Source organism: Balaenoptera physalus (assembly GCF_965194825.1).
Source record: "Balaenoptera physalus genome assembly, chromosome: 4".
In the NCBI taxonomy this organism is placed as follows: domain Eukaryota; kingdom Metazoa; phylum Chordata; class Mammalia; order Artiodactyla; family Balaenopteridae; genus Balaenoptera; species Balaenoptera physalus.
In genome coordinates, this window is record NC_138891.1 from 69,544,489 (window position 1) to 69,564,387 (window position 19,899).

Here is a 19,899-nt window from a genome sequence, read left to right on the forward strand (position 1 = left end):
TCTTGATGAACTTAATACACCTAGAGAACCTCAGTGAAAAGAGCAGTGATTTAGGAAGAAAATGCCATTATCATAATGAGATTTCTTCCTTTGACACAAACCATTAGGTGGAATCAATATTTATGAAGCTTTTATCCTGACTTGTATAATTTGTAACTCCTGCCTGGGTATGACTTTTTAGCTCAGCTGTTCTTAAGTCCACTAAGTACTATAACAGGATGAACTCAGAATTATTGCTGCTACTGGAAGCTTTGCTAGGAAGTGTGAGTGGAGAGGAAAAGAGTCCCTGGAAATTGGGGGATGGAGAAACAATCAATTTTGTTGACTGCTGAGATTCAACTTCATACTTAGCTTTGTTATGCGACATCTTCATCAAGCACCCCTTACATCCCATGAACAGATTAATGTCTCTGGGGAGGGAAAATTTAAGACAAGAACTGGGACAGTAGTATCTAGGAACATATTCTCTTTTTTTAAAAAATCTCACAGTTTTTTCACAAGTACCAATTTATCCCCAACCATGTAACCATCAGTGATCCAAGAGACATGAGGGATAAAATCATTCAAGAAGCTGTGTTCCATAATGGTAAGAACCTATTACTAAGATTCAGAATGCCTAAGTTCAATCTGTGATGCACCACTTGTAAATGTCATGATAATTGGTGAGTCCTGATTTCTTTATCTTCTTCCTCATCCGCTGTTCTTCCCAGTATTTCAAGCTGATGGTACAATCAACAACTGTTCATTGTCTGTGGAGTATTATATACATGTGATTGACCCACACCCAAGCCCTCTGGAGTTGTAGTTTTCTGTGTAGCCAGACATAGAATAGTATGGGACATACTCATTTAGGTCCAACCTGGTGAAGGATATATTTCAGAAGAGAGACTTAGCTGATGACTTTAAAGTGAAATCTAGTAGAGCTCCTGAAACAGCCTTCATCCAGTGAAAGAGATTTGAAAAATAATTATGTTAGCTTTCTTGACCTTGATTGGGAAAACTCTGAAGCATGTTCTTCGCCATCATCCCAAATTCCCTCCACAATGGTATCTTGCTTGATAACATACTCTATCGGCTTTCTTCCCTTCCTATGCTCACTTCTTCTCTCCCCATCTGTCTCTTCTGGCATTTCCTCCCCAATAAACTACCTGTACTTGAATCCTTGTCTCAACGTATGCTTCTGCAGAAAGCAAATTAAGACACCTCTAATAAAATATAATATTCACATATTGTTTTTAACCTCAAAACTCCATTGTACAGAAACTCAACAAACACAAGATATGTGTGTATTGCTTACCTTTTCCCTCACTTACCATATAAGACAAAGAAAAAACTACATTGTTGTAAAAACATAAAGAGCACAAATTAACTTCAGAGACATATTCAACCTGCTCACTGATTTCATCATCTATAGATTAGGTAAAATGATGATTTAACTCTAGCACATTTACAATTTGCAAATAATCTATTTGGGCTAGTAGACATTTGGTGCTATCTAAAATATCCATCAGCATATTTGGTCCGTGCCAAATGGCTTTGGACAGGATCAAATAGTTCTGCAAATATAAGGACATTTTGGCATAGACCAAATATCTAATGGATCAAATGTCTTATGGACATTTTGGACAGGACCAAATGTCCTGCAAGGATCTACTTGTCACGTATTTTGTTAGTTTATATCTATTCTTGTTTTATCTTGTATGCAATTCAGAAACATACAATAGCCACTAGACTCCTTTGTAGTTTCAGAAATTGCCTAAAGCACCATGGAGATATTGATCATAGTTCAAAAGACCTGCTTTGGGGTTCTTTAGCTGCTTGAGCACCAAATAGTACCCTCCAGTAAACATGGGGAAATTTCATGCTTGTAGTTGCTGCAGATTTCTCATTAACTAATTCCCTAAAGAAGCTTTGCTTCACCTCTGGCAGACCTTTCCTCTCCAGCACATGAGAGATGGGCTACTGACAGGAACGAGGGTGCAACCCATGAAATTAAATGAACGAGAGACTCATAGGAATTACATGAAGAGAAAGAATCAGCAATCTTCACTTCCCAGTTTAATTAGCTAATGAATGCCTGGACAGGCACTGAGTCATTTATTGAGGCAGAATTCTGTTCCGACCACTCTGTGTGAATACAGAATCATAGATTCTTGGAACCTGAGCTTGCTTTGAATGCTAAGCTTGACATTGAAGGCTCTCCATATCTAGCCTCAACCTATCCCTATAGTCTAGCCTCAACCTATCCTTATAGTCGCCTTGCTGACTACATTTCCTCCATATTCTAGTATACTGTGTTTTAGCCTGAGTACTTTAGAAAAGAAAACCTGAGGCAAAATTATATGCAGATGTTTTATTGGAGGGTACTGAAGGGTGACAGAATATGCCACCTTAAAATATACCATTTTGACATAAGGATTATTTTGAGCTAAAAACACCTGAAAAAAATCAGGTGAAAGGGCACTGTGACCTCTTCTTTTTCTTCCTGAAGGCAGGAGATAAACCCACTTATGGAACATGCCCTCCTAATACCAAGAGGAAAGTAGCATTCTTAGCACTGAGAGAAATCTATAAAAATAAACCTTGTTAAACTACACTTATCTTTCTGGTCACTTTTCTACCCAATGAACTATCCTAGTTCTAGCCCCACTACCTTGCCACATTTTCACGATTTACTACTCTTTGCCCAATTCAGTATATATATGCTTTCAAATCTAGCTGCTTCATTGGGTCTTCAGTTACTTATGAGGGTTCTCTGTCATGTAAAACTCATATTAAATTCACTTTTATGTTTTTCTCCTGTTAATCTGTTTATGTCAATTTAATTCTGAGTCCCAGCCGAAAACCCTAAGAGGTTTAGAGGTATCATTTGCCTCCTGAATGGTACAAAGCAGCACGAGATGAAAAGGGAAAGTAAGGCATGGAAAGAGGGAAACCAAATACAGAGTAATGTGTTGCTGTGCTGGTCACAGTCTCCGATTACTCACCTGAGTCCTGCAGGATATATCTGGACTCTCTTCAAGGGATCACTGCACCTCAAAGGAGTCCTTGGTGGATTGGTAGGGCGAGGGGTTCTCTGTTACCTCCATCTCATCTCTTGTATCTTATTGGTCTACTCCATGGAGCACTCCCTCTCCTGACTATTCAGGCTGTGTTATTCCCCGAGGTTTCCAGTAGGGAAGCTAGAGCCTCCTCAACTTCATTTCACCAGTAAGCCATGACAGTTGTTTCTCCCTGTTAATCAGTATGAAACCGAGCGGGGCCTTGTGAGGCTCCTGGGCACAGAGGCCCTTTTGTCCCCCATTTCTTGTAGGCAAGACTTCAGCCTCCATGACCTTCCCTGAGTTCCAAAGGGCAGATTCGAACAGTTGCTTTCAAGGTAGGAACAGCCAAGAAACCACCTGAGGCAAGATTAAAAGGACCAGAGAAGCTCATCAAGATTAGGAGACTGCCCACCTAAGATGACATTTAGGGAGTACAGGCCCTGCTCACACCTTAATCTTGTCAGCAACCCCACCCTCAAACTATTGCTATAAAACCCTTCACCAAATCCACCCAGGTGGGGACACGTAGTTTTTGAGGGCAGGAACCCACTGTGTCCCCCTTTGCCTGGCAAAGAAATAAAGCTATTCCCTTCTGCTTCACCCAAACCTCTGTCTCCCAGATTAGATTCTGCAATGGTGTACAGAGACTGAGATTTCGGCCTCAAGTACCTTATGCAGGGGGTCATTCATTTGTGTTTGTGGGAGAAGTAGAAATAGTTGGACCTTTATCATCATGGGAATTGCAAGAGCTATTGCTAAAATCTCTGTGGATTGGAAGCAAGTGCTAGGGCCAGGGATAGAGGTAAAGAGGAGCCACATGAAGATGTTCCAGGGCTTCCCTGGTGGCACAGTGGTTGACAATCTGCCTGCCAATGCAGGGAACACGGGTTCGAGCCCTGGTCTGGGAAGATCCCACATGCCGCGGAGCAACTGGGCCCGTGAGCCACAACTACTGAGCCTGCGCGTCTGGAGCTTGTGCTCTGCAACAAGAGAGATAGTGAGAGGCCCGCGCACCGCAATGAAGAGTGGCCCCCGCTTGCCACAACTAGAGAAAGCCCTCTCACAGAAACTAAGACCCAACACAGCCAAAAATAAAAAAAAAAAAAAAAAAAAAAAAATGTTCCAAGTGACAGGGCAGCTTGAATTGCAACATGGACCCACTACAGAACACTCTCTTGTACAGGGCCACATGCAAAACATGCAGCCTCTAAGTCACAGTTAAAGGTCACAGTAGTATTACCATTTGCTATAAATGTTACCCCCAAAATTTAAAGGGGCTCACACGTGCTATATCTTTTTTTGTCATGTAGGAGTTGCAAGAGGCAAAATCATATTTATTACTTTCATTTAAAGCAATCTCAATCTTGCCATTACTGAGAATTAGTGTTGAATACTTCTTTGTTGGAGGAGGCTTTCTTGTGCGTTACAGCATGTTTAGTTGCTTCCATGGCTTCTACCCACTTTAGTTATTTCCCCGACTTCTACCCCTGATGCCCACTAGATGCTACCCACTCACCTTGATTTTTGAAAACCAAAAATGTCTCCAGACATTGCCAAATGTCTCTCGGGGGCAAAAATTTTCCCCGGTTGATAACCATTGCTTTAGAAGGAAGGACTCAGTGTGCCCCAGATCACCAGACCCAAAACACATGACTCCTGAATCTTTGTAGGGTTTCTTTCCACTTTCTGGCGTATATGTGTCTTACTAAAGTATTGAGAATACTTGTTCATTCTTGCTTACCAGGTCAATTAGAATGATTAGAATGATGTCATCTATAGAGTAGACCATTGGGATATTCTGTAGAATGTGAGAACGACCATCATGGTCAAGACACTTGAGGACTAGATTCCGAAAGAGTATTACAGTTAACATAACCATGGAAAGGCAAACCGTGCTTGATCTTCTATGCTAAATGGATCGTTAATTTGATAAGAGCACACCAAATGTCAGAGACTGGGTTAATAAAGATAATAATCAGCTATTGGGAGTCAATTCTCAATGGGTATCCCACATATCTGCGTAACTTGTAAGCAGAGACACTGACTTTCTTTTTTTTTTTTAACATCTTTATTGAGTAAAATTGCTTCACAATGGTGTGCTAGCTTCTGCCCCACAATAAAGTGAATCAGCCATACATATACATATATCCTCATATCTCCTTCCTCCCTCGTCCCCCTCCCACTGTCCCTATCCCATCCCTCCAGGTGGTCACAAAGCACGACTTTCTTTATTCTAAACTATCTTTCAAAGGATGATTGTATAGTAAACAGCCTTGGAAGATAGAGAAAGCATCCCCTTTGAGAGCCAACAGTAGGTGTATTTACAGTCCAGTATAAGAAAGACAGTATCTCCCATCAAGGCGAAGGTCAACCAGGCTTACTTCCCATTATAAAAGATTCAGGATCCTTAAGCTTGAGGTTCCTTTCCTATAATACACCCCATTGAGTGTGAAGGAATCACCTGGTTGTCTTTGTATCATCCTGTGTGAACTGGGGTTTGGGGAACTGGTGCAAATATTGATACTCTGTCTACTGCTATTTCTGTAAATAATACACTATTTTTGTCTCTAACCCAGGAATCTCCTATTTTCTGCCAGTGTCCAAGAAACTGTGACAGGCTAACTTATTAGCTTGCAAGTGGAGTAAAATCTTACACTTCCCAGTTCTTGATGTCTCGCAGGATAGCAATAATTGGAGTTATAAGCTGGTTAAGGTTACAGCAGTCTCCCATCATCCGCCATGACCCATGGTTTTTACAGAGGTCAGACAAATGAATGGATCAGAAAAATGCTGGTGGCTAATATTGCTACATCTTTTAGATATTTGATGGTGGCTCAAATCTCTTCAATTCCTTTGGAATGTGATACTGTTTCTTACTTGTTTTTTGGGTGATGCTATAGGAAACTGATTTAAATTTTTTTATTATTTAATTGTTGCTACTATATAAAAATACAATTGATTTTTGTATATTGACGTTGTACTCTATGCCTTTGTTAAATGTATTACTTCTAATAGTTGCTTTGCTTCTAAATAGTTTCTTTGTAAACAATCAAATCAAATATAAATAAAGCTGACTTTTTTCCAATCTGAGTGAACTTTATTTTCTATCCTTCTTATTTCACTGTGGAGTGTTGCACAGTAAAATGTTGAATAAAAATAGGGAGAATTGATATCCTTTCACTGTTCCCAACTTAGGAGAAAACAGTGCAATATTTCACCAAGCTCTTTATTTTTTTCTTCTTTATTTTTCATAAATACCTTTTAAAACATTGAGGAAGCTTCCTTCTATTCCTGGTCTGGTAAGAGTTGATTTTCTTAAAATTATTAATTGCTGTTCCATTTTGTCAAAATTGTTTTTGATAATTTCTATTGAGATGATCAAGCTGTTGAATAACAGTGACTGATTTTTAAATATAAAATTAATTTTACATTCCTGGGAGTAGCCTCAATTGGTGTTTATGTGTTATTCCTTTTGTATATTTCTATTGATTTACTAATATTTTGTTGAGAAATTTTGTATCTAACTTCATCAGGGATATTGGTCTATATTGCTCTTTTCATATAATATCTCTATCAGGTTTTGTATTCAGTGCTATGCTAGACACATAAAGTAAATTGGGTCATGTTTTCTCCTCCTGGCTTATTCAAGTCTTTCCACACCTAAACCTCATAACACTTTAATTTCATTTTTGCATCCATTACTTTGTGCTTCTGTTGTCATGAATCTTACTTTTACACACTTTATAAACACTACCTTATAATGATTTTTTTTTTTTTTTTTTTTTTTTTTGCTTTAAACAATAAATTGTCTTTTAGGGAAACAAAGAAAAAAAAGAAAAGAAGTTAGTCTTCAGAAAACCTATCCTCACATTTAGATCTTCTTTCTTTCCTTTAAATCTGAAATTCCATTTGTTATCCTTTCCTTCAGCCTCTTGAACTTCTTTTAGTATTTCTTGTAGTGTAGATATGGTGGTTACAAATTTTCTGAGCTTTCATTTTTCAGAAAGTATCTTTATTTTATTTTTATTTTTGAAGGACAGTTTTGTAAGGTATTGAATACTCATTTAACAGGTATTTGTTGTTGTTATCACTTTACAGTTGTAATTTTATTATTTTCTGGCCTGTATTGTCTCTGCTTAAAAGTCAGGCAACATTTATATAACTTTTCCCTTATATAAAATATGCCATTTTTCTTTAGATGCTTTGAAGATTTTCTGTTCCTCTGTGGTTGTTGTCCATTTTGACTAGAGTGGTCTAAGTGCTTTTTCTTTGTATTTCTCCTTCTTGGGGTTTCCTGAGCTTCTTGCACCTGTAGACTGAGGTTTTGAAATAAAATCTGGGAAACTTTCAACCATTATTTTCTCAAGAGTTGGTTTTTTTTCCTGCCTCATTATCTTTCTCTCCTCTCCTGGGTCCTCATGTACCTGTGTTATAAACAGTATGGTATTATTCCACTGGTACCTGAGGCTCTTTTTTAAAAAAATCTGCTTTCTGTTTTTTCATATGAAATAATTTCTATTCATCTGCTGTCAAGTTCACTGAGTCTGTATGTGCCATCTCCAAAATATTATTAAGTCCATCAGTGATTTTTTTTCACTTCATATTGTACTTTTTGTTTCTAGGATTTCCATTTATGTTTTTGGGTTTTATCTGCCAAAATTCTATATCTGTTCACTGTTTTTTGTGTAATTTCTATTTCGTTGAGAGTTTCTAGTCGTTTATTCATTGTGACCACATATCTTGCTTTAAGTCCCTAAAAATATTTCTAATAACAGCTAAAAAACAGCTCTTTATGTCCTTGCCTGCTAAATTTAACATCTGGGTCATCTTGGTGTTTGTCCCCTCTGATTGCTTTTTTCTTGATTATTCATCACACTTTCCTACTCCTTTACATGTCTAGTAATTTTGGGGGGGAAAACTTTTTTTTTTCCTGAATATTTTGAATGATACTTTGTAAGGAGTCTGGATTAAATTGCCTTTTTTTTTTAAAATGATTGTTGAGTTTTGTCTCGGCAGGCAGTTTTTTGCTAGAAGCTCTTCTTCTGTCAAAGCTTGGTTTTAGGCTGTGTTAGGTTAGCTACAGAATATCCTTTGAAAGTAGGCTATCCACAAAACTTATGGCCTCTTTGGTAGTTTACCTGAATACCAGACATGTTAATGCGGTCTCTCCACTCTGAGTGGGTCTTGAACATTTCCCAGCATCTAGTGCCCTCTAGAGTGGCCATTCCATCCTCCATTCTGTGGAAACTGCTTTCTGTTAGGCCTCATAGGGTTTCAGCTGGCAGATATGCAGTGCAGGCTTTGACCAAGGACTTGGGAACTCCTGTGTGCAGCTCCTGCTTCTTCAGTCCCCTACCCCACAAGTTCTAATTGTATCAGCAGCCCTGTACTCTATTTTATGCCTCCCCAGAGAGACTCTGCTTGGACTCCACTCCCTTTATAAAAGTTGGAAAATTGTACCAAGCTACAAAGTTAATAAGAGCATGGGAGCTCACTTCATGTATTTCTCTTCTCTCAGGGATCATACTCCCTAAAGCCCAGGACTTGTCAACATTGCCACGTACATTTTCTCCAGCTTTATACTTGTTTATGGATGGAAATGTTTGGAACTATTTACTCTATCCTAGCAAGAAGTGCAAGTATAAATATGCTTTTAAATTTTGAATTATGAAATATGTAATATTTTGTACATAAAGAAAAAAATGGAAAATATCACTGCACACAGACCAAGGTCAACATTTTCCGTATTTGTCTCAAATATGTGGCTTTTCAAAGAACTGAAACTTTACAGATTTAACTGAAACATACTTTTTTGGTTATTTATTGCTATGTAATATACCACTCTACAGCTTCTTAGCTTTAAATAGTAACATTCATTTCTTTGTTCAATATTCAACAAATTGGCTCAGGTCAGTGAGGACAGCTTACCTCTGTCCCACCTGGCTTCATCTGGAATGTCTCAGCTGGGTTTTGAAGATCCATATCCAAAATGCTTGGCAATCCTCTTGGTGTTGGCTGTCAATTGGGAGCTCCACTAGGGGTTCAGGCTGGGGATCTTTATTCCCTTACAGATAGCCTCTCCACATGGTTAGTTGAGCTTCTCACAGCAAGGAGATATTAGGATAGTCAGATTTTTTACAAGGCACCTTACTTCTTTCAGAGCATCCAAACAGAAATTGCCTAGTCTTCTTAATGCCAGAGCTTTCAAGTTTCAGAACATTACTTCTGCTGCGTTTTACTGGTCAATGTAGTAACAGATTCAGCCCAGATTCAGTGCGAGGAGAATTAGACTCTATGTTTTGATGGAGCTCTACAACATCACAGTGCAAGAGGGCATGTGTGATAGGAATCAATATTGTGGTCATTTTTGCAAATGTAATCTACTATTCACAGTTTCTTGCATCCCTTATTCTTTCCCCTTCTCCCACCACTCAGAGGTAGCCACTGTAATCAATGTGTAAACTTCTCATTCATATTTTTATATCTTTAATACAGCTCTCTCTAGAACTGAACAGCTTTCATACTTCAAGCCTTCTCCACATAGAGCCAAGCAAAATATTGAAAAATCTCATAAATGTGTTATAGGACAGGAATTCCCTAGATGTGTTTACCCAAGAATCTACTAAGACCATTACACTGCTGACAGCTTGAGTTACACAGGTTCATCCTGTTTCCTTCTCTCAATTTGAATTTATAGTCCTGCCCTTTTAGTTATAGGTATCATGGGGAAAATAACATGTGGAAAGAAGATTCCTAAATTATGGGTCTCCTGGAGAAAAACTGACTGTGTGGTTCATCTTTAAGAGTGGATTCCAATCTTTTCCAGGTTGAAGATCTCCTTTTAATTAAGACCTTCTTCCATACATAGTTTTTTTTTAGTCACCTTTGGTTGAAAAAAATACATACAGAAAGTTATGCTGATCTTAGTAACATTTGTAAATAAATTTTTGTATATGAATCACAAATGCACTTGAGTTCATTTAAAAAATAGAAATATGCTTTATGAGAGATTTATAATTTATGCAATTTGCAGATAATTCCTAATATATATATATATATATATATATATATAAATATATATAAATTAGTGGAACTTAAGAAAGTAACTCCAGAATACAAGGTATTTGTCCTCCAGAGGTTAGAAACCTTTTTCCATAGCTCACACTGCTGAATCTTGCTTTAGCTCTGTATTAGATCATGATCCTTCTTGCACAAGTCAGAACCTATGCCAGTGTGCTTAATATTCCTGGATATGAAGCCTGTTGACATCCTACCTTAGTCCCTGCCAAGTCTCTTGGATGGGAATCCCTTGCTCTGGCTCCATAAAGACTCACTTTCTTCATTACTGTCTCTTGCCTGCACTCTCGTGGTAGTCATGAAAAATCTCCCAAATGACAGTGGTATCCATACTTATTTTTTATTTTCCTTATTTTTTCACACTGGAAATGTATTTATATGTAACAAATAGATGCCCTGTAAACAAAAGTTAGACTTCTGGACATGGTGGTATATAAGCTAACGTTTCCTCTTGGCAAAATGAGATTTCTGTCTTTTTAACCCAGTTGTTTCTCTAAATTTTTTTTAATGATGTCTACTATCTAGTAAGGTCTAGATTTTTTTCTTAAAAATCATTTTTGAAAAAACATTTAAAAAATTTACTTTAAAAAATATTGTTTGATCAGCACGGTCATGATCTGCTTTAATACTTCTTTACCAAATGCTTTATTCAACAATGTATTCAATACATATTTGTGAACAGCTATTATGTGCCAACACTATTCTATGTACTTAGGATACAGTAAAAATTCACATAGGCAAAGTTCCAATCCTCTTACTAGACTGGACAGACATAATAAATAAACATATAAACAAATAATATCTGCAGGAATAACTGACTTGGAGAGGAAAAAAAAGACAAGATATGGAATGACAGGGATTGGATTACTATTTTAGATAAGGTCAGGAAATGTCTCTCTGAGACGGTGGCGTTTGAATAGATACTTGAATGAAATTGGGGGAGCACATCATGAGGTTGTTTGGCAAGGGGTCAGGTGGGGTGAAGGCTTTCCAGGAAGAGGGACCAGTTAAGTGAAAGGTCCTGTCGCAAGAATATGCACGGCCTAGGAGGAAAATCAAGGAGGAAGGGCAAGATGTCAGGGTGAGAGAGGGCCAGTGAGTTAGGGTACAAGAGGAAGGAAATGAAATCAGAGTGGTAGGGGTGATTCTAGTAGATTATGGTGAGCACTTTGGATTGTATTCTAAAGATGAGATGCCACTAGAGATTTAAGTGCAAAGGAGTGACATTCTCTGACACGTATTATAAAATGTAGGTGATGGGCTCCCCTGGTGGCGCAGTGGTTGAGAATCTGCCTGCCAATGCAGGGCACACGGGTTCGAGCCCTGGTCTGGGAAGATCCCACATGCCATGGAGCGGCTGGGCCCGTGAGACACAATTGCTGAGCTTGCGCGTCTGGAGCCTGTGCTCTGCAGCAAGAGAGGCCCGCGCACCGCGATGAGGAGTGGTCCCTGCTTGCCACAACTAGAGAAAGCCCTCGCACAGAAACGAAGACCCAACACAGCCATAAATAAATAAATAAAAAATGTTAAAAGAAAAAATGTAGGTGATTCTGCAGATATAGAGAACAATCTAGAGGTTACCAGTGGGGGGGGGGGAGGGGCCACATAGGGGTGGGGAATTAAGAGCTACAAACTATTAGGTATACAATAAGTTACAAGGATATATTGTACAACAGGGGGAATATAGCCAATATTTATAATAACTATAAACGGAGTATAACCTATAAGAATTGTGAATCACTACATTGTACACCTGTAACTTATATAATATTGTACATAAACTATAACTCAATAAAAAAATTAAAAATTGACTGATATTTCAATAGGAGTGTGGCTTTAGTGGGTTTTCAGGAGAGAATGAATTAGATACATAGGTTCAATCCACCATCTTTACTGAAACACCCTCATTCATTTTTTAAACTTTGTAATCTGGTTACCAGCTCTTAACTCTACAATTGCTCTTTCCTTGTGAATAACCTAGATGTCAAATCAAAAGTCCTCTTTTCCAGTCCTTGTTGCCCTAATTTTTTCAACAGTATTTGACACCACAGCCAATTAAACCTTTGAATGAATATGAAACATATGCAGTAGGATACATGAATATGGAACTCATGGGAGAGTTTGTGATGAAAATATAAATTTTGGAGTTGCCAGAATATTAGGTTGAACCATATTAATTGTCAGTAAAAATGGTTCCATATTTCATTTACCCGAGAGTTAATAATTAAAGCAAAGAGACTGAATGAATTACCCAAAGTAGTAAGAATAGTTAGGAAGGAATAGTTTGAGAACTGAAGTGCTGTCTGAAACACTCCAGCATTTAAAGGTCTAGGAAGGGACTTCCCTGGCGGTCCAGTGGTTAGGACACCATGCTTCCACTGCAGGGGGCTCCGGTTCGATCCCTGGTCCAGGAACTAAGATTCTGCATGCCTTATGGTGTGGCCACCAAAAAAATAAATAAATAAAGTAAAGGTCTAGGGAATTGGGAGGAACCCCCAAAGAATGTGATATAGGAGTGTGTGTGTGTGTGTGTGTGTGTGTGTGTGTGTGTGTGTGTGTGTGTTTAGTTTTGGTGTACATTCTAGGGGTGGTCAGTTGCCTAACTAGGAACACAAACTGCAGGTGTTGTAACCTAGGATTTTACCAGAAGGCTACACTCTAAAGAAAATTATGAGAACTTAAGCTAGTTTTTTAAATCTTAGATTAATAACAGAACTTTTATAGCATAATTTAATGAATATTAGAAATGCATTTAAAATCGGGGGCATTTGAAATGTGTAGCTATGTGGATTGACTGAAATATTTTAAAGAAATTCCCCACTCTTGTTTGAAGAGGGTATAAGAACCAAGAGAGCCTTTCAGCCGTTAATCTGTGCAACGATACCCAACGCAAGATTCCAAAATAATGTCTGTGTTTGCACAAATCTTTTATGGACTGTGTAGTTAGAGCCTATAAAAGGATAAGGAATTGGGACTGTATTAAGTTTTCAGAGCAGGTTTTATGACTTTGTACCTATTTGCTAATAAACGTGTATATATATGAATTTGGACATACTTTTTTTGTAACCTAGTAGAAACAATTTGGGTGGAGTTGCTAGCCTATAACTATCTCCAATAACTGGCAGGTACCACCATCCAGAAGAACCCTCAAAATAAGCTGTCATTGGCTTGGATCATTTTTGAACAAAGTGGCTAGTGGTGTAGAACTGTCTTGGGAGCTAAATGAGATAAGCAAAAATACAAAAACCAAAACAAAAAATGTTTCAAGAAGATGAATAGAATCATATTTATTACATGGTAATAGTTAGCCAATAAGAGGAGGGCTGAGAATTGACCACTGGATTTGGCAGTATGGAGGTCATCGTTAATTCTAATAAAAACAGCTGTTTTTGGAGCGGTGAGGCTAAAAAGTATGATTGGAATAGGTTCAACAAAGAATGAGAGACTAGGAAGTGGAGATCATATGAATAGATGAATATGGCTTATGATCTTATGAAGATCATAAGAAATGTAGATATTTTTAAGGAAAACAAAGCAATGACCCTTTGGCATATCTTAACCATATTAGTCAGAGTCTAGGCAAGAAACAGAAATCACACACAAAATGGTTTAACTGGAAAGAATAAAATGCAGGGACTACTTACAAAGGCGTGGGTATGGTTAGGGGAACAGTAGTGAAGCCATTACTATCCTAGGCCTGAAGGGGCACTGGAAAGAAATGGTATTATTAGAGACCCATGAGAGCTGGAACAATGGGAAGGAGGGCTCTAGACAGGCATTGTAGTCAGAGGGACACAGTATGACCAAAATTTTGGCCTAGCATAAAGGAAAGGAGTGTAATACACACCCTGATATTTCTCTCCTCCCTTTTTCGATCTTCTGCCAGTGCTGTGCATTGGTCTAACTCAAAAGGAAGAAGCCACAGGGCAAGGAAGCCCTGGTGATATATTCATAAATGTCAGCCTCCGAGGGCAGAGCATGACAGAGCAGTGAAGACAATGGGTTTTGGGGACAATACTGCTATTATAAATATTCTCTATGACCACAGGAAGTTAAAAAAAAAAGTCACAGGAGGCAGGCAAGTCAAAAATCCTCACAAAACTACCTTTCTAATAGTACTTCCTTTCTATTTACACATTTAATTTACTGGGTGTTCTTTCTGCCTAGTAATAGGGTTGTCTAACCTTTTCTGAAAATGGTCCAAGAGTAAATATTTTATAATTTGAGTCCTAAGAGGCAAAATCGAAAATATTATGTTGTATTTCTATAACCACTTAAATGTAATCATTTAAACACATAAAAAGCAGTCATTCAAATCCAGTGGGCTGGATTTGGCCTATGGGCCACGGTTTGCCACCCTCTGGCCTAGAAAATCTTTCTTAATTTTTCTCTGGCCTTAGGCAATGTCAAGTCCAAATAAAACCTCCTGCATGTGGCCTCTCATACTGTGACTCTGAGCTGTGAGTGACAGAAAATCAACTTTTACTAGTTTAAGATAGTAAAATTACTAGCTTAAATTGAGAGGATGCTGGGGGTAAATCCCAGAATCCAGAGCAGCAGGAATCCCAGCTGCTCCAGGGACCAGCTGGTTTGCTATGGTGGTAACATCAGAACACACCCCCTTCAACTCTATGTCTTCTTATCTTTGCTCTTGTCTTCAGTTTGGCTTCACTGTCTACTAGGAAGAGCAAACCCTCCCCACAAGAAATAGAACGCTTATCTGTCCTTCTTTATATAATAACCCCAGAGAAGTATTCTGCTTGACCTGTCTTGGTCACACACCCATCCTTAGATGAATGTATGTGGATGAGGGAGGAAGCTTGCGGATGGTGGAGAGGTTCTTCGGTTGTACAAGCTTGTGAGAGGAGGGCCCTCCTGAGGAGGGCTTCCCATAGGGAGGGAGAATTCTGTTGCCAGGAGATGCAGACAGGAGATGCTGTCTATTTCGGGGAGATAAAAATGTCACAATTACAGACCAATGTGTGACATGCCAGAAGAGAGAGATGTCTGACACACGTTGTTACCACCCTCAGAACCTAAAATCACACTTGGTAGACATTCATGCATTTCTGATGAATGAATGACTCAGTTCCCCCGGTTGGTTGTGAGCACTCTCGTCTCCTAACTGGCCCAGATTTTGATCAGCTGCTCTTTAGTTCTGTACGTTGTAGTAGAGGTTTTTTTAACGCCCATGTATTATCTCTCCTCTAATCCCAGGAGGCAAAGAGTGCCCGAGAGAGCCAGTCTCACAGCAAAGCATCCTGTGGCAACAGCTCACAGCATGGGGACTACACCGGCGACAGTAACGACTGTGTTCTGGGGGACCCGTGCGGCCTTTTTGAGGAAGCCTTCAGGACACAAAGCCCCCCACCGACAGACGCGACCCTCCGTCGGGAGGGAGGCAGGGCGCGGGGGCGGGGGCACCGCCGGGCCCCAGCCTCGGGCGCGCGTCACTCGGCACAAAGGAGACAGCAGGGAGGCGGCCGCGGGAGCCGATCTGCACTCGCCAGCCACTCGCAATTGCGGTTACAGACCTGCAGTTCCCCTCCCCCTCCCCCTCCCCCTCCCCACCCGGGCCCGCCCGTCCGCCCGCCGGCCTTTCTGTCTCCTCTCTCCCTCCGTACTGGCCGGCCCGGGTCCATTTCCGGGCTCTGGGTATTTGGTATCGATCAGGGCCGGGGGCGCGGGAGCAGGTGGCTGCGGCGGGGCAGCTGGGCCGCCAGCCTGCTGCGCCGGGGCCCGTCTCCCGCCGCCTTTGTCGCCAGTCCCTGCCCGGCGGCCCGCTCTGTCCTCCGGGCCCGCGCGCGCTGCCGGCCGGACTTGGCGCCGGGTCGGGCGCTGCTGCTGCTCCTGCTGCGCGCCGGGCAGAGCTCGGTGCCGACGGCCTCCGGGAAGCGGGAGGCGAAGGGCCGTCCGGAGCCCGGGCCAACATGGCTGAAGTCAGCATCGACCAATCCAAGCTGCCGGGAGTCAAGGAAGGTAGGGGCCGGGCCGTGGAGCGCGCGCCGGGGCCCCTCCGGCTCCCAGCCCAGCGTCCCTCCCGGCGGGGGCGTCGTCTCGGCGGCCCCAGCGGCGCTCGCTCGGCGCTCAGCTGGTGCCGGCCCTCCCTGGCCGGGAGGGAATTGAATTCAGGCTCTGCTGTGGGACCTTGGGCAAGTCACTTTCGTTCTGAGCCTCAGTTTTCTCCTACGAAAGGAGACTGTGGGAGAGAGGTCAGCACCACCCTCATCAAAAGTGGTTGTGCAAAGGTTCTCGGGAAGAGAAATGCCCTTAGTGAATGCTCCAGAGCTGGGTACATCTGACTTATTTCTGTTCCTAAAAATTCAGTCCCAGCCTGGCTAACTTGAAGGCTAGGAAGTGGGGAGGGGTTGACGTTCAGTTCCTTGTGGAGCCTTTGTTTTGAAACTTGACTCTTTCCCTCCTTCTGTCTACTTTTCCTAGCCTTGCGTCTGGCTGGCTGACTTTCCCACCTTCCTCCAGGTTTAAAAGTTTAGTCTGGGCACTGCCCAGCGCGAGCAGCGGATGGGAAGCTGCTATAAATAAGCATTTTCTCATAAAAAGCACTAAGCGAGGGGGAGCAGGGGACTCACTGTGACCTTGATTTTTACTGGCTCCGTATACTGAGGTCCAGAAAAATCAAGATTGATTAGTATTGGTCTGGCTTGGCTTCTAGCAAGGATCCCACTGACTTTTTGTTCCTCGTCTTCATCCAGACCAAGTATTTTTTTTTTTTTTTCCAGCTGAGATCTTGGGTGCTGGATTGCCTTAATCTTTAGTGATCTTTGGCTGTTATTTTGACCCTGGGAAGCATGGAAGTCCCAGAGTGCTCTCCGGGCTTGCAGAGATTGTCTTTGTAGTGGATGTTATTTGTTTCAGCTGACTCTTGTGGTCTTAGTTGTCTTGGGAATATGGAATTGAAAATAAGAATCTTTGCTTTCTTGGAACTGCGTGTTTCATTGCCAACCTGATTTGATTCAAAGGGGCTTGTGGGTGCTCAGGCTGACCCCAGAATTCGAAGAAAGCTTGACTGCTTTATGTCCCAGAGTTCCAAACACTAGGAGACAGTGTTGCTGATTTTATGTAGAATTTTTAATCGGGCTGGGCCTGTCCTGTTGTTCCTGAAGGATGTTAGAGCTTAGGCCTGAGATTTTTATCAAATAGTATTTTTCAACCTTTCAGTTCCTAACCTGGCTTTGGTGAAGATTCTGGCATTCATATGTAAATGAACTTTTCTTAACACTGTCAAGTCTGGACCCTGAGTGATAGGAAAGGCAAATTTACACTTTGAAAGTCCAGGTCTTTGAGATTGTCCTTAACCTTTCTGGTGAGAGAGAGAGAGAGAGAGAGAGAGAGAGAGGGAGAGAGAGTGTGTGTGTGTGTTTGTGTGTGTGTGTGTTGGACGTCTCTAGAGAAAAAGTGATCCTTGTGTAGTGTGTAGTGCTTCCTTGGGGGTGGGTGAGGAGTAGGATGAGAATTGGAGTTCAAACACAACCTTAATATGTAAAGTATTAGTCATGTAGTGCTAAGATTTTACCCAGCTCCCTGTATGTCCGTGACCTGAAACAAACTTGAAACTCACTTTCTGTGCATGCATTTATATTACTCTTAGGTCTTCTGGTTTCTAACCAAGACATGAATGGTTTATTCTAGTATATTCTTTCTTAAGGGTTTCAACAAACACTTTCCATCTGTAAATGCAAAATTTTTCCATTGCTAAACTCCGGAGTTTAACACATTTGGATTGCTTTTATTTTGCACAACATGGTGTTTGGCAGTCGGGTTTACATGATGTGGAAAAGTGGTAAGGAAATTTATGTGGCTGTTTCATTAAGTTAGAATTAAGTATTGATTTACTTTGAAGGTGGTCCGAAATTGTTGAGATTATTGTCTTTGTAAGCATCTGATTTTTCTAGTTCAAAGATCATCAAAGGAAGTGATACACTATACTAGGAATGTGCTAATGGTGGTGTGGTTTTTGATCTGGGAAGTATTCACATCGAATAAAGTGTATCTTTCCCTAATATAACTCTTAATTATGGCCAGTTGCTCTGTAATGATGTTTCTGGACCCTAATTAAAGAAAATAAAGTTGGTGTCCATGATTGGGTAAAACATACACAGACATTGAGACTTCTTAATACTGAAACTCCAACTCACTTTGAAAAGAAAGTTTAGTAATAATTTGCTTAATATTCTGGCACAGATTTTTAAACTCCAGTTTTAAAAATCTGTCTCCTCTACTTCTCCTATCAATCTAAACCTTTATATACAATTACAATTTGGGATCATGGGGTAGATTCCAATAGAGATTGAGAAGAATAATGCTGTGGATGTCTGTCCCTTCCCACTGCCCTTTTCTTTAGGAGGGGATGGGGAGCCCTGGGACTTTTGTTGTGAACTTCTCAACAGAGGTCATGGGTAGCAGCTGACATCAGGGAAAGAGACTATTTGAAAACTTGTTTTTTCTAGGTTAAAATCGAATGCTTGCTTATTTAGTTTTAAGATGGCCAAAGATATTCATCATTTGGACGGACCTTTGAAAAAAATAACTACAGCAGTATTTTTACGTTGGGAAATCTCTCTTAAAATAGGAGACAAAGGGACATGTGTGAGTTCTTATGCAGTGAAAAGAATTAAGTCTAACTAAATGTCAACACACATTATTATTTCTGGTTTAAAAACATATTTGGAACATCTGAATACTTTTTGTAATGGAAATACTGTTACCATTGTTTAGTAGTAATGCTTTATTGCTTCTGAAACGTTTGAGGTTCTCTGCAACAAGATTTGAAAAAATTCTCAGCCACTTTTTTATCAGTAGATGTGTAACTCAAATGCATCATGCAATTTGTGAACGCTAGACAAAGGTATTCTCAAATAGACAAAGGTTCCAACAATATTCCGAAAGTTTTTTAGTTTAGATCAGAGCTTCCCCCCCGCCAAAAAAAGAGTACTTTTCATTAGTTATCAAGCTTAGAGTTTTGGTAAATTTTAGCTTCTACTCTGAATCTTCTTTCTGAAACCGCAATCCAGAGTCCCCACTTTTTTTTTGCTCTCTCCAGTCTGATTCCCATCTCTCTACTTAGTTTTAATTGCTCACCAATCACTAATCTTGCCCTTTCCCCCATCTAACAGAGGTTTCACATTATCTTCAAGTTTTGGTCTGAGTGCTGTAGCCTGTCCATCAAAGCCATTTGTAGACCCTTTAAAGTTTATTAACTCCTTTGCAGTTTTTTAGTCATTAGCGTTTTCCCACTTCCAGCCATTGAGCACTTGTGTATCAACCCTCCCATCTTCTACCAGGGCTAACCTTTTTTCTTTCCTTTCAGCAGTAAGAAATTTTATTGCGTGTTATATATCCTTACTGTCCTTCAACTGGAAGTTTCCACCGTCTCCAAAGTTAGTTAACTCTGTGTGTGTGCAGGCACGTGTGCACCTGAGTGCAGTCATGATTAGCATCTGAAATTGGTGCACTTGGTAGAGACATTTCTTGAAATAAAGGTAGCTAGCTATTCTGAGAGCAAATCCTTTTTCTTTAGTGAAAGACAAAAGTTAATACAGTTTCAGAAATATGCCTAGAAAGCACTGATTCATTTTAGGTCCAGGACACCCCAGCGGCATAATGGGGTAAATTAAATTAATGGCATAAATCCAGAACTTTAAGGGGAAAGATAAAAAATTATGTCTGGTGCAGTAGGTTAACCAAGTAGTCCCAGAGATCTAAAGCATATCACACGCACACAAGGTATCTAATGTGATGTTGGTCTCTGAGAGGTGCA

General features: G+C 40.3%; 1 protein-coding gene and 1 long non-coding RNA gene across 12 annotated transcripts in view; both read left to right on the top strand.

The window, feature by feature from the left end:
* The first annotated feature begins 1,043 nt into the window (after positions 1-1,043).
* LOC309660680 lies at positions 1,044-15,483 on the top strand. The gene is made up of 3 exons (XR_014263537.1): positions 1,044-11,374; positions 11,666-12,654; positions 12,689-15,483. It is a non-coding gene; the product is annotated as an uncharacterized lncRNA (long non-coding RNA).
* A 435-nt stretch (positions 15,484-15,918) lies between these two features.
* CCDC50 (coiled-coil domain containing 50) overlaps positions 15,919-19,899 on the top strand; it is a 115,044-nt gene continuing 111,063 nt past the window's right edge. For 9 of the 11 annotated variants that reach the window (XM_082461516.1, XM_082461523.1, XM_082461527.1 and 6 more), the window contains exon 1: positions 15,981-16,100. Coding sequence is in view for 2 of the 11 variants with exons in the window: in XM_082461522.1 (XP_082317648.1) it covers positions 16,052-16,100 (49 nt within the window). In the remaining 9 variants the exon portion in view is untranslated. Of the gene's footprint in view, positions 16,101-19,899 lie in introns of all 11 variants that reach the window. The other 2 variants (XM_082461522.1, XM_082461519.1) reach the window with 1 other exon arrangement.